The sequence below is a fragment of the Ursus maritimus genome, unplaced genomic scaffold, assembly GCF_017311325.1.
Source record: "Ursus maritimus isolate PB19 unplaced genomic scaffold, ASM1731132v1 scaffold_4, whole genome shotgun sequence".
NCBI lineage: Eukaryota > Metazoa > Chordata > Mammalia > Carnivora > Ursidae > Ursus > Ursus maritimus.
In genome coordinates, this window is record NW_024426552.1 from 65498371 (window position 1) to 65513595 (window position 15225).

A 15225-nucleotide genomic window follows, 5' to 3' on the forward strand; every position below is an offset into this window, starting at 1 on the left:
TGTTTTTGCCTTTTCTTCTCCAAGTGGGAGTGGGACTTAGGCTCTTTCTTGCTGAGCTTCTCGCTGTCCTCATCTGTCCCAAGGACATGCTAGAAAGCTGAGTGGGTTTTAAGAAGTGGTCTTCCATCTAGGCAGAATGGGGCGTGCAGGACTGAGAGCAGAGGGTGTATGACCTACCCGAGGCCTTAGAGCAGTGTATGACAGAGCCCTCCCCCGCGGCCTGGGCTGGTGCTCTTTCTGTCACAGATGTCATCCAGAGAGGAGGAGCTTTCTCAGCAGCCGTGAAAGCCTGGCCGCAGAAGTCGAGGTCCTTGACCAGCTATGGGGCGGACTTCAGTACATCCAGACTAAATACTTGCCCTCAGGCACGCTCCTTCCTTTCCCCTTACCCCTTGGGCTGCTAATGATCCCCCTCACAGAGCCGCTGTGTGCTGGGTGGTATCTGGGGCCCAGGATACAAGGGAAGGAGGCATGGTCGCTGCTTGGCCTCAAGGGCCTCAGAGTCTACTCTGGCAAGGAGCAACTCGAAACAGCCCATTCAGGGCCGCTCCACTGAGCGACTCAGCTTCTGTCAAAGGACCTAACACCTAGAGTTTCCCTTTTCCTCTACTGCGTGCTCCTGTCCCTGAACTCTGCTCCAGATTCCTAAGACATGCTCAACAGGGAGGAGGATCTATTCAAAGACAAGTCTTTTAAAATTTTTCAATTGTAAAAATAATACATATTTATTTATAATATATATAGTATATAATATACTTTTATGCTTATTTATATATAAAGAACCTAATACTACAGGAAAGTCACACCCCTGATAAAGGTAGGTATGAAGTAAAAGCAAAAGCCAACCCCACAGCCTTCCCCAGTCTCTCCTCCCTCCCGCCTCTTCCGTCCCTTCCCCACTTCCCACCTCCCTACCATGTCCCTTACTTCCCAGCTCCCCCGTGTCCCCCACCTCCGCCTTCCCCAGTTTCTACACAGATCTTCCTCCAGCTGTTTCATTGTTCTCTCCTGTTCCAAGCCCCCACTTTGCTCTCAGTGGTCTGGTCCTGGTGACTCCCCTTCTTAGGCTGGCTTGCTGAGTCTCTAGCATTGGCATTTTCTGTCCTGTCCTCGGTCTTTGTCTCTGTCTCCCCACTCTGGGAAGCTTCTCTAGTTTCCTGCTACACAAAGGTGGTGCCTTTTTAAAGAGTCCAAATTTAAAAATCATACCTCTTCTGGCCCACCTGACACCTCTTGGAAACATCTTCATGCCCTTTCTAAAACAACCTCCCCTCCAGTTATTCATCTGCCTTGCCCTTTCTTTTGGGTAATGATAAAATTAGATGCACCAGAAGGTGATTAATCTGAGACCTAGATACTTTAAATTGATGGTAATAGGAATTTGCACTAGGCTGACAGTTGCCTTTATACTTTCAGTAAGCAAAGAGCTTAAAAGGAAAAATTAATAGTGATACCGGATTTGGGGGGAGGGGATAGCTTATTTCCAGCCAGCCTGACGCTATTAGGGGGCACCCATGTGCCACTCACGAGGGACCTCTAGGTGCCACGGGGGTGGTGCTCTGACAAGCCTTGTCAGCCAGCACATTGTGCCCTCTGAATGTTTTGGAATGTATAAACCATCATTCCTTTATAATGTACAATTCTCATGAATTTGAGCTATTCTTCCTCTGCTCGGTCAAATTAGAAAAGTGTTCTTATAACTGCCGTTGAGGCAGTTAAAAAATCGTCTGTTAGTATCAGCCACAGGTGAGGCTGTGCTAGGCACTCGGTCGCATTCGGCTCTGCTAGAACCCCTGAGCAGCCCAGCTCTCTTCTCTATGTCTGCGGTGGATGCGGGGACAATCCCTTGACTGCCCCTCCCCATCACTGTCCACACCGTTCCAGGGCCAGCTGGCTGCTCCATCAGCCAGGCCATGTGGGTGGTCCCGCCCATCTCAGGAACTGGCTCAAGCACTACATTCATATTAAAGTTGTAGCCTGGCCTTCATTTGGTTTCACAAAACTCTTTGAAATTCCAGTCATTATTATCTTATTTTAAAAAGAGAGAAAGCAGATGAGCAAAGCCATTTCTGGTCCCCGCCTTGGCTGGCCCGACTGTTTGCCAGCCCTCCCCATGGGGCATTCAGCCTCTCCCACCTGTGTTTTGATCAAAATTAATTACCAGTGTCAGGGGAATCCTCCCTCAGAGCAGTTCTGTCTCCTGGCAGTTGTGTTCAGTGTCTGGGGAATGGTTGGAAGAAGGGGGCTTAGGTTTGGATCAGCTAATGCTGAGCGGGGGCCAAGAAAGGGGGTCTGTCGTGTCAGGTGACAGTAGCAGCACAGTCACACCCAGGGCCTCTGGAGTTACGGTCCTCGTCCACTGTGATAAGCCTCTTCCCTCAGTCAGGAACCCGGGCCCTGAGGAGCTTCGGGGACTCGCTGTAGCTTATCGTCCTCTCAGCCTGACCTTAGCTCTCCCGTCCCTGAATCCAAGGTTCAGGTTGGTGGTAGAGGCGAGGGTAGAAGGATAGCATGAGGACCAGGGGCTTGGTTTGGCCACTTGGTCCAGGGTGGGGATTTGCTGGGAATGGAGAAGTTAGCAGCGGGACACGAGCGGTGGGGGCTCGGGTGGAGTGGTTACTCCTCCCTCCACCTTTCCCAGTCCCGTTTTCTCAGTCATGACATGGACAGATGTACTGCTGTCCCTAGGGAAGGAGAAGGGGACTTTGTAACAGGCTCAGAGAATCCTGAGCATACATCCTCCTTTTCCAAGCCCCAAGCTCCCCTCTCTCCCCTAGCTCCGAGGGCAGCGCTCTGTGGAAGGAGCTTGCGGAGCAAGACCACAGTAACCCTCTCCTCCACCCCCAGCCTCCTCGGGTGTATGATGGGAGGATGTGGGGTGGGAGGTCCCGGGGCAAGAGCAGACCCCATGTGTGCACAGGAACCTCCACAAAGCCCTTGTGCTGACAGCAGACGCACAGGGCAGTGTTTGAGTGGCAGGGTTGACACGTGGACCCTGACAGTCTGGTGTGCAAGGGGTGGGAGTCACATGAACCCCCACAGTTTGTTGGGTGGAGGGAAGCTCCTGGAAAGGCTTCTTGGTCGGTGCCAGGAGGGGCCCCCAGCTCTGCAGCCTCCCGTGCATGAGCGACAGTCGATCCTTCCCCTCTCCCACAGGGTGCCCGCACTGTAAGAAGGTCATCCCACACTTTACCGCCACCGCCGACGTCTTCAAAGATGACCGAAAGGTAAGGTACCCTTCATCTCTTGTCCTGACTCTGACTTTGCTCTGCCCTGAGTTCCTCTACCTCCCTCCCTTCCATTCAGGTCCCTTTCCTGAATAGACTCTGCTGAGATCAGGGAATTCCTGGGAACCAGGACATTATTTTCATAAGGCAGGATAGGGCAGCTTGAATTTCTGCTGTAAAATCAGCTAAAAGGGATACACTGAACTGTTGCAGTCCTTCCCAGGAAGAGGGTTGGTAAAGGGGTCATCTGTTTATTTTTAGCGTTTGAATCTTTTTACAGTAGGATTTGTAGTCATGCATTACTTATATAATTGAAAATACCAATAAAAAATATCCAACAAAAGTCAACTGGAGGTGGCCAAGGTGGGGAGGAGAGCAAGACCGTCTGCAGAGCCTCGTCCCACCGAAGTAAAAGGCTCCCGTGGCTGCCGACTGATGAAGCATAAAATTAACAAGCTAGAACTGCAGATTGGATTAAAGTGTGGGGAGAGGGCACCCCCAGGCAGCTCCCCAGGCAGCTCCAGCAGCCAGGGCAGCGTGGACTGCTACCAGGTGAGGGCAGTGTGTGACTCCAGGGCCCAGCAGTGGTGTGGCCCGGGAAGACCCTGGAGCTCCAGCTCGGTGCAGCTTGGCTGCTGCTGAACTGTGTGGCTTGGAGAAGTCCTATCGACTCTCCGGGCCTTGAGTTCTCTTCTCTCCAAGGTTGGGGTTCTGTTCTAGATGGTCATGAAGACTCTTCCCAGCCTGGGACTCTGTTGTAGGAAGCTGTCCCCCAACAGGCCTCAGAAGCGTGCTCATACACACCCAGACCTGAAGGTGCACACATGTGCACTGGGTGAGATCCTTAGGTGCAGCCAGGGCAGGCTGGACACGCACGCCAGGAGGCACTGGAGTTAGCCCTCGGGGGATGGCAGTGATGGCATGTGAATGCTGTACGGGGACAGCAGGTCAGAGGGAGCCAGGCTGGGGCACAGGCACATGTGTGGGGAGGGGGACAAGTTCGGGACTCAGACCCCAGGACCCTTTCCTGGACTCAGGATGTCCTGTCGTCACCCACAAAGTCTGGCTCTGCCCTTGAGGCTTCCTTCACCCCACCAGGAGGGAACATAAGGACCAGAAACCTTTTCTCCTTTGCCTGCCCCTTAGCCTGTATCAAGAGGGGCATGGCAAGAAGGGGCTTCCTGTCTTCCTCCTCCCTCCCCACCCACCCTCCTCTGCCACCCGGGGCCAGTGCATACGCAGGAGCTCCGGGGAGGTCCAGCACAGCCCGGGTGGCCAGTCCCAGCAGGACTCCCTCACAGTCTGGGTGTTGGTTGGTGTGGGGAAGCCTTTGCTCCCTGCAGCCAGCATGGGACTGGCAGTCATTGCACACTGACTCCCATCACCCCTCACCTGGAAAACTCTGGACAGACAGGAGAGTGGCTGAGGTGTGGGGTCTCCCTGTCCCCTGGCTGCTCAGGTCTCCATGGCTACAGGATCTGTGAAGGGATCACCTCAGTCCAAGCAGGTCCAGGCTGGCTGTGCCCATAGTGAGCAGCCAAGGGCCAGTCCTCCTCTTCCTCTCTCCCATCAGCTGATGCACAGGAACTCCATTTCCACGGGGCCCCTCCTTCTCCGAGACGCCAATATGCCTTCCCTTAATTATCTCAACTTGGGCCAGTAATGTTGCTGGCCTTTTCCTGAGGTCATTCCCTCTGTCTATTATTTCCTCTCTTCTCTCCTTCCAGCTCCCTTTATTCCAAGCCAGAGATCACCCTCACTCATTTCCAGGAACACATTTAATCTCTCTGTCCTTCTCTGCCAGGCAGTTGGCAGACCTGGGGTTCCTGGACATGGCTCTCAGTAACACCAGGGAAGCATTCGCTCTCGGCCTGGGGGACTAAAGTTACTGGTGTCACAATTGCTGGATGCCATCCTAGAACGGTCACATTAGAAGTCTAGGGATGGTTCCAGGAATTTGTAATTTTTTTTTCTTTTTCCTTTTTTTTAGAGAGAGAGCAAGCAGGGGAGGGGCAGAAGGACAGAGAGAATCCTAAGCAGGCTCCTCACACAGTGCAGAACCTGACATGGGGCTCGATCCCACAACCCTGAGATCATGACCTGAGCCAAAACCAAGAGTCGGATGCTTAACCGGCTGAGCCACCCAGGCGCCCCAGGAATTTGTAATTTTTAAGAGCTTCCTCTCGTACTGGCCACTGGCTGGTGTTTGGGGACTGGTGGCCCACCCAGCCCTCTCCTACTCATGAGGGATCCAGGCCCAGAGAGGAGCTGTGTCCCTTGCCCAGGGACACCCAGCCGTGGGTCACTGACAGCCAGAACAGAGTCTCTTGACTCCCAGTTCTCCCGGACACCCTGTGCTGCCACCTCTTAGCTAGAATTGTATTTTTCCCCCAGAAGCCAGTCTCTGTTCCTTCCCCAATCAATATGCAGTTTGGTTGTTCACTTCCATTTTCATAGCCAAAGTCAATACTAGCGCCTGCAGAGATTTATTTTACTGAATCAATAAAGCTGCATGAGGCAGCTCATATTTCCGCCGGGGAGCCTCCACCCCTCCCAGGAGCTTACTGGGGAGCTTGAGCAGTGGACACACTGGCTGGAGAGAGGGCTGCAGGCTGCTCGTGTGGGAACCGATGGCGGCAGGGAAGGGGCCACAGAGGACATGGGCCTGAGGTGGAAGGCTGGTGGGTAGAGGCAGGGGTCAGGGTACCACTGGGCCGGCAAGGTGGGGCTCATCTCCCACTGCACATCCAGGTGTCCCCAGCCTGGGGCTCGGGCTGGCCAGCAAGGTGTGAAGGTCATCCCGGGACAGGCGCCCCGAGGAGAGGGAGCTGCTGTAACTTTGGCCACGGTGTGTGTGTGCTCTTGCGTTGACAAGGCTGTCTGGCCGTCAGAAAGGAAAACTCCCTGAGGGTAGGCACCTTATTTGTCCTTGAGTTCCCTCCAGTCTTGACGCCTGAAGCCTCTATAAATGTTGACTAAATGAAGGAACAGTAGTATTTGATATTTTCTGAAAACTCCTCTTCCACTGATGCTTGAGAGCATTACGTCATGTTGTCCTCTTAGTAGCGTAACCAAGTAGGTATTCTCCCATTTTACAGAGGAAGAGATTGAATCTTCGAGAGGTTAGAAGTCTCTCCCAAAGTCGTCCAGCTGGGAAGGGGCAGCTTAGAACCAGATAAACTGGCATTGTCACAGGTCTCCCAGAAGCAAACTCAGGTTCTGGGACTCGTGCGTAGGGGGTTTATTTGGGAAACGGTCTCGGGCTACAGCCTCAGGGACGGTGGAAGGGGGAGCGGTCAGGAAAGGAGCCCGTTAATGAGCAGATCAGTGCATGTGTAATTAGGTTCAGTCCCTGGAGACCTCACCAGGGACGGAATCGTCTCACCCAAAGGTCAAGGAAGCCAGGGGACATGTCCTCAAGCCCCATCCATCACTGACCTTACTTGGGTCTCCCTGCAGCCGAGAATTCTGGGTGCCAGTGGCAAGTGTTTGGCCAGGGGGGCCTGGCAGGATACCAACGACCATGGAGCAAATCTAGAAGTGAGAGTGCACTTCCGGTGCGGTAGTTCAGTCAGTGTAAATCTGGAGTGGGTGTGAGGGGGCAGGCATTTAGGAGAAATTGGGATAGGTGAGAAAAGGTTTATTTGCTGTCTTCTTTACAGAGTCTAAGCTGCTTCTTTTAGAAAGAGCCGCACTCGACTCCTCTCCTGCCATAGAAATGGAGTGTGGAGGAGCCTTTGCAGCCAGAAGTAGCACTCTGTGTATGTGGCTGGCAGCTGGTTTAGGGGATTCTAGTTTAGGGGATTCAAATAAATACATGTTTTTAATTAAGTCGATTTATAAAACTATACACTATATTTCCCACGGCTCCGGGGCATGTATACAAATTAAATTCGTAATTTAAAGCAGATGCAGGGAGAGCAGCAGCCCGGAGCAACCCTCATCAAGCACTTTCTCAGCCCAGCCGAGGAGCCTTGGCCCCTCACCGGGGGCCGGACGCAGACGGCTGCGTGGTGTGCGCCTTCTCCCCTGGGCTGGGCCCCAAGAAACGGAATGCTGAGGACAGCCAGAGGAGCGTCTGCCTCGTGTTTCTGAATAATTCAGAAAGCCTTTTAGAGGGTGAGCGGGGCTTCTCAGAAGCCCGCAGGGGCCCGCCTGCCAGCCCAGCGAATCGGGCTCCGTGCGGACGGACACCAGCAAACGGTTTGTTGAACCCGCCCGAAGGAGACAGCTGGCCCTCCGCTCCAGCCACATGTTGCCTGTGGGAATGCAGGGCAAATGCCATCAAATCTGGCTTTTAAACAGAAGCTGGAGCGCCAAACTTTTATATAAAATCTTTTGGCTCTTTTTCTAGGTTGGCAGCTAATTCAGGTTTATTTTTTTTTAAAATTCTATGTGGGCCAAATAGAACAGGACTGAGAGCCAGATATGGATTGTGTGCAGTGAGTTTGCAAACTCAGCTCTAAGAAGTCTTAGCGTACAGACGTTATGTAGCTGAAGTGGGAGGGAAGCGCGAGGGCGGGGGAGGGGCAGGCGTGGCCCGCTGGGGACCAGAGGACAGGCTGCACCTCGCTCTTCACTCCGTCCGTCCTGAGCAGTGGTCCCACTCCCCTGGGCCCAAGGTCAGTGACCAGCAAACGTGACTGCTGGTGGCCTGCAGGATTCTTCTACTTGGAAAGGGGGCCTCCATCCCCATGTGAATAACCCGTAGCCATAGAACCATGTGGCTACTTAATAATTTGTGGCTATTTAATAATTTGAAATTTCAGGCATGGTGATAGTTCAGTCAGAATGCCTTAATGGGCCCTGGTTCTCAGAGGCCACGTGCTCATTACCCTCTCTGGTCCTGGTGTGGGCTGGTCCTCCCAGGCCGGTGCTCCCTGCTCGGGCCTTCATGCACCTGCTGCCTCCTCCTGACTCAGGTTGTAGATCAAATACTGTCTCCTCGGAAAGGCCTTCTTGGCCATAAAGCAGCCCCTCTGGCTATTGTCTTCTTGAATCACCCTCTTTTAATTTCTTCAGAGCATTCACTGGGCTCTAAAATGATCTCACTTGTTATGTGTCTATTAACTGCCTTCCTGCAGTAAGAATGGCAGTCATTTAATGGCTGGACTTTTTCAAGGTCACCGCTGTACCCTTAGCACATAGCAGCGCTTGGGTAAATGCTGCCTGTCATCGGGGTCTGCGCTCCCCTCTTCTGTAATGCTCGTGTATGGTGTATTGCCATTAAGCAACCCTCTCCCCTCCTTCCCTGCTTTGTGACCCTCAACAGAAAGAAGGTTCCCCAGGTCTGCTTTATACCCTCTTCTTTTGAAAGAACAATAAATAATAAGGGAAAAATACCAGCTTGTGGAATTTGTTAAACGGGCGGGAAGAGGCCAGTGGCCAATTTGGGAACCTCCTTCTGACTGAAAACTGTTTGCTTTCGTCATGCTGAACTCTTCAGTTTCCTGGAATGTGCTCCCCTGGCTGGAACTTCTTTCTCCTCCTCCTTCAGGCCACTGCTCAGATGGCAAACCGTGCAGAGTACCTTTGTGCCCCTCCCCTTGGCACCTCTCCATCACTTCACACCTCCTGTTGTGCCTTGAAATTGTCTCTGTCTGACCCCTTTGATCAGATGCTGAGTCCCTACAGAGCTCGTGTCTGGGGCCATAGGAGTGATTATGATAGCAGTGAACATTTACTGACTACTAACCACGTGTCAGGTCCTGTGCCGAGTCACCTCCCTTGGATTCTCTTGCTCAGCCTTCATAATATCCTGATCACCTAGGTATTGTGATTACTCCCATTTTACAGATGAGGAAACTGAGGCACCAAGAGGCTAGGTCATTTTCCGTAAGTCTTACTATGCTGCCAAGCCAAGATTTGCGCTTGGGAAACTTGACTTCAAAGCTCTTGTTCTTAACCTTGGTACCCTACTGCCTCCCCAAACAGATGTTCAGGAAGTGTTAGTTGATAAATGAATGAGTCCCACCATGCCTCACAGAAGGCATCACAAAACCTGCGGTGTTTACGAATGCTCTCAGGTCATCATTTCCTTTATGGCCATTATACTCTTGATTTTAAAGGGTGATCTGAGGGCCCTGCAAGCTGAGTCCCCTAACCTTCCCCATCTGCCTCGAGAATTGGAAACAAGCAGTGGCAGTCTCAGTGGAGCTCTGAGCTGGGGAGGCTTTGGTTCAGCTCATCCTTGCTGTTGAGAAAAATCAGACAAAGGACACGGCATGGGCCTGAGGTGTGGTCTATATGCAGAGGGTCCAGGCCTCAGGTCTCAGACGGGAGGCCCCCTGTGCTGACCCAGCCTTTCCTCGGGCCCACAGATTGCCTGTGCTGCTGTGGACTGCGTCAAAGAGAAGAACCAGGACCTGTGTCAGCAGGAGGCCGTCAAGGCTTACCCCACGTTCCACTACTACCACTATGGGAAGTTTGCAGAGAAGTATGACAGTGATCGGACGGTAAGCTGGGGAGAGGCATCTCTCCTGAGCTCGCTCTGTTGGGCAGGGAGACAGCCACTGAGAAGGGCAGCAAAGGGAGGCTTCCCAGACACCGCCGAAGTCAGCCACGTGCACGCCGCTGGGAAGGCAAGGGCTACGGGCCTGACTGGAAGAGTGCCCCCAGAGGTTGTCCCGGAGTCCAGTTCCTGGAGCCTGGGTGTATTCTGGGGGGTCAGCAAGGGCTCCTCTGTAGCCAAGCAGACTCTCCCCCTGTGGCCAGCCACCTCCACTGGCCACCTCTCTGCGTCCAGAGGAGTGAGCACATGAAGAGTCAGGAAAGGGGGAGAGGGTGCACGTCTGCATCATGGGTTAAAGGTTTTTTTCTCTTTCTCTTCCCCTTCCCCAGGAATTGGGGTTTACCAATTTTATTCGAACGCTCCGGGAAGGAGACCATGAGAGACTAGGGAAGAAGAAGGAAGAGTTGTAATTTCTGCCTCAGAGAAAGTTTTTCCATTACACTGTGAATGATACCTGTTTTGTTGTTCTTTCTGAATTTCCACGTGTCCTGAAGACAAAATTTTTTATAGCCGCTTATGGCCATTTTGTACAATTTTGGAAATAAAATCAAACCAATTGTTTGGTGGTGTGGGTTGTTTCCATAGAGCCTGTACTCACAGAGATGGAGGGATGGGTACTTGTGTTGTCCCTCATGCCACGTCCTCTCCTGGGAGGTGAAGAGCCACACGCCGGTGTCCCTTCTGCCCGGGAGACGTGTGAGGGCGGGGAGTAGGCACGAGGAGGGTGGCGTGGGACCCTGCCTCTCTCAGCCATTGGAGAGCAGAACGGGGAGATCAGACCACAGCATATCCTGTTGGAAATGCCTGGTTTGGGGAGGAAATATGTTAAGATAATCAGGGAAAATGGGATGCTGAAGCTGACGGTCACCAAGTACTAGCTTTTTCTGGATCATTTCAGCTTCAGTTTGGGCGTGTTTTCCTGGAACTCAATTACATGTTTCTCTTTCTTCAACTATTTCTGTCGTCTCTTTTCCTCTCTCCAGTCCATCCCTGCTCTCCCTTCATAGAAAAGCTGAGTCTCCAGGTCAGGGTTGAGTGCAGTGCTCATGCCCAGGCTCAAAGGGGCATCTAGAATGGGGAAGGGAAGCGGCCTCTGTGCTGTTGCTTGCTCTGCACGCTATCTGGAAGGGCAGACGTGGGGGGCATATTCTCCGGAGGCATGCAGATGGTGGGTCAGTCCCCCTCCCCGCCAGTCAGTAACCTCCCAACGTTACCACCATGTTCTCCATGGGTGGGCAAGACCCAGCCTCCTGGTCTACCCTGATGTCTCATTCTGCCTCCTTCCTCCATTCCGTCTCTCCTGACCGGCTTTCGCACCAGTCGTGCTTTCTGATCTCTGGGTGACTTAACACCAGCCCTGTGCCCAGTGGTGCTGCCGGAGCCAGAGAACCCTGTGATGTGTCTTGTCCGCCCACAGGGGGTAGAACAGCCCCCACTCCCTCTGCCTTGACTTGACTTAGAAGCCGCCATCCTAGCCTTGGATTTGGGCAGTTCAGAAGCTGCAGTGCTTAGCTGCTCACTTGGGTGGGTTTTTTTGGCAACTTGGCCTTTAGGAACAGCCCTGTTTCCTAGCCTGGCCCCCTCCCAGGGGCTCCAGCCTTCCTGCTGATGGGCTGATGGGGCCACTGAGAGGAGGACCAACAGCAGAGCTGCAGAGCTCCTCATGGCTGTGCTGACAGGTGCCACTGCTTCGTTAGGTGAAGTTGGAGGTTCCCAGCTCCCCAGTCCACCCCCTGCCTCTTCAGCCTTGCTTTTTTTCTCCTAAGCACGCACTTTCTCAGCAGTGGCCCTGGTCTTGCCCCAGGTGAACGAGCACGAAAGAAAGAAGCATGCATTTAAACACATGTCCTGAGCTCCTGCTGGGTACTGTACTCAGTCATACAAGGAGCCACATGATCCTGACGCTGTGTAGCGCACCCGTTCCTACGAGGGGCTCCCAAGAGCATGTGTGTGCACAGACATGCTTTTCCCTAATGGTGATCTGGAGGCTTTGCAGGTGGAACATATTTGCTTGTGTCTTTAAAAAAAAAAAATGTATTTTAATTGCATCTTTAGAACAATACCTGCCAAAAACCACTTCCTGACTGAAGGTGCCCATCTTGTGCAGCGCCTTCTTTTTGTCTGTTCCATAGGCTCAGGGTCAGATTTGCCTGGCCTGGCTTCTTGGTGAGGGCTCGAAAGCACCAGGAAATAAATGGCATCCTCTTCACTTCTCTGTTTGCAGGATTTGGTAATTGTAAGGCTTTGTCAGAATGTCTAGTGTTTGCCATAACTTTGGGCATGACCTGAGCAAGTTCATCCCCGCTCTGGACAGTGGCCTCTATGGACAGAACTCCCCACCTCCACTCCCCACCCCCAGCCTTGTCTATGCACTCCCTCTCACTCTTCACCCTTATTCCCCCATTCTGGAGCTCTGTGCAGATGGAGCCAGTACCATGGCATCTAGTTAGTTCCATTCCTCATGCCCACACTTGTTTCATTTGGAGTTCATTGATCTTCAGTGCAGATCCCCTCTCTAGCCCTCGAGGACCTGCTGTCATTTCACCCCTCTGTTCCCGTGGATCCTGCATTTGCAGGCAGATTTCTCTGCAGGAAGTGTCTGTGAGTTAGGGGAGAACTGATTCCCAATCTTCTTTCTGGGCTTTGGCATAACCTTCACCTCAATTTCTGTCCTTTGGGTTACTGCTTCTGTTTCCCCTCCCCCACTGGTTTGCCTTAGCTTCCCGCCTTACTCTGCATCCCCCATGCCTCTCACCCACCAGTGTTTCCCCATCGCTGCCTAACTGGGGCATTCAGAGCTGGCCCCCCAACCCTTCTCATCTTCCCCATGCTACTGCCTCCCTTTCTAGAGGTGCTTGGCTTCCAGAAACTTCTGTGCCAGGCACAGGGAGGTGATGCTCTGGTTTTAAGAAGTGATGTGTGTGTGTGTGTGTGTGTGTGTGTGTGTGTGTGTGTGTGTTATCTCATTGTGGTTTTGATTTGCATTTCCTTAATGAATAGTGCTGTTGAGCATCTTTTCAGTGCTTTTTGGCCATTTGTACATCTTCTTTGGAAAAATGTCTTTTGCCTGTTTGCCAAATGTGTTGTTTTTTTGTCATCGCTGTATTACAGGAGTTCTGTATGTTTTCTAGATATGAATTCCTTATCTGATCTGTGATATGCAAATATTTTCTGCCATTCCGTGGGTTATCTTTTCATTTTCTTAATAATGCCCTTTGATGCACACAAGTTTTTAATTTTGATAAAGTTCAGTTTATCTATTTTTTCTTTTGTTGCCTGTGCTTTTGGTGTGGTATCCAAGAAATCATTACCAAATCCAATGTGCAAAGCTTTTCTCTTACGTTTCCCTCTAAGAGTTTTATAGTTTTAGGTCTTATGTTTAGGACTTTGATCTGTTTTGAGTTAATGTATAGTAAGGGTCCAGCTTCATTGTTTTACATACGGCTATCCAGTTTCCCCAGCACCATTTGTAGAAAAGACCATCCTTTCCTTATTGAGTTATGGCACCCTCGTCAAAAATCATTTGACCATATATGTAAGGGTCTACTTCTGGGCTTTCTGTTCTATTGCATTGGTCTATATGTCTGTCTTCATGCCAGTACCACAGTTTGGATTACTGTAGATTTGTAGTAAGTTTTGAAATTAGGAAGGGAGATTCCTTCAACTCGGTTCTTCTTTTTCAAGATGATTTTATAGCTGTTCAGGGTCCCTTGAAATTCCACATGTGTATGCCATTAATCATGTGTGTAATTTGCAAAACCAACACTGCAATCAAAGTGCAAAACTATCCCACCACTACAGAGATTTCTGCTGTGTTCCTTTATATTTACTTCTGTTCTCCCCTCCTCCTCACAAACATTGGCAACCACTAACTTGTTTTCCATCTGTATACTTTGCTGATTTGGGGAATGTTATATAAATGGAATCCTACAATAAGTAATCTGTTAAGATGGACTTTTCTCACTCTGCATCATGTCCTTGAGACCCACCCAAATTTTAGGTATCAGTATCTTGTTTCTTTTTATTGTTGAGTAGTATTCCATGGTATGGATGGATGCAACCCAGTTTAACTATTTACCTGTTAGGGAACATTTTGGTTGTTTCCAGTTTGGAACCATTACAAATAAAGCTGCCTTTTGTCTAGATGAACATTTTTATTTTTCTGGGGTAGATACCCAGGAATATGATTGCTGGGTCATATGTTAAGGGTATGTTTAGCTTTTAAGGAAATTGCCAAACTTTTCCAGAGTGGCTGTACCATTTACTTTCTTACCAAAAATGTATGACCGATCCAGTTTCCCCATATCCTGCTCAACATTTGGGAATGTCATTGTTTTTTTGTTTTTTTTTTTTTTAATTTGAGCTGTTCTAATTAGGTATGTAGTAATATATCATCATGGTCTTACTGTACATTTCCCTGATGATTAGCAAAGTTGAATATTTTTTCATGTGCTTATTTGCCATCTGTATATCCTCTTCAGTGAGATGCCTGTTCAAGTCTTTTGCCCATTTTCTAATTGGATTATTATTTTTTTTCTGTTGAGTTTTGAAAGTTCTTTATATATTCTAGATACTAATCCTTTGCCAGATATGTGGCTTATAAATATTTTCTCTTATCTGTAGTGTGTTTTTTTAATCTTAAGAGAGTCTTTCAGAGAACAAAAGTTTTTAATTTGGACAAAATTAATTTGATTTCTTTCGTGGATCATGCTTTTGGTGTCATATTTAAGACCTCATCATCAAGCCCCAGGTCCTAAAGTTTTCCTTCTATGTTTTTTCCTAGTTTTGCATTTAAATACATGATCCATTTTGAGTTTATTTCTGTACAAGGTGTGAGTCTTAGATTAGGCCTGTGGTGTCCATTTGTTCCAGCACCATTTGTTGTAGACTATTCTCTACTGCGTTGCTTTTGCACCTTTGTCAAAAAGCCATTGGCTGTACTTCCAGAGGTCTATTCTGGATTCTCTGTTCTGTTGATTATATATATATGATATGATATATCATATATATCAGTATATAAGATTATGCTTATATAATGTACTTGTTATATAAGTCTTGAAGTCAAGTAGACTGATTTTTCCCACTACCTTTTTTTAAATTGTTTTAGCTGTTGCAGTTCCTTTTCCATATAAATTTTACTTATTTTTTAAGATTTATGTATGTGTTTTAGGGAGAGTGAGGGTGCATGGGGGGAGGGGCAGAGGGAGCGGATCTTCAAGCAGACCCCCTACTGAGCGTTGAGCCCGAGGTGGGGCTTCATCCTACAACCCATGAGATCACGACCTGAGCCAAATCCTAGTCAGATGCCTAACCGACTGATCCACCCAGGTTCCCCTTCCATATAAATTTTAGAATAATCTTGTCTATATCATAACTTTTTCTGGGATTTTATCCTTTCAGGTGATTCAAGAAAAAAATATATTTGTATACATATATGTGTGTATATATACAGAAATACACACACACACACACACACACACACACACA

General features: G+C 49.9%; 1 protein-coding gene across 1 annotated transcript in view; it reads left to right on the top strand.

Moving 5' to 3' along the window:
- PDIA5 (protein disulfide isomerase family A member 5) overlaps positions 1-10299 on the top strand; it is a 91701-nt gene extending 81402 nt beyond the window's left edge. Inside the window, exons 15-17 of the mRNA XM_040621331.1 lie at positions 3157-3227; positions 9548-9682; positions 10068-10299. Coding sequence (XP_040477265.1) covers positions 3157-3227; positions 9548-9682; positions 10068-10148 — 287 coding nt within the window. The 3' untranslated portion in view covers positions 10149-10299. The remainder of the gene's footprint in view (positions 1-3156; positions 3228-9547; positions 9683-10067) is intronic.
- The last annotated feature ends 4926 nt before the right edge of the window (positions 10300-15225 follow it).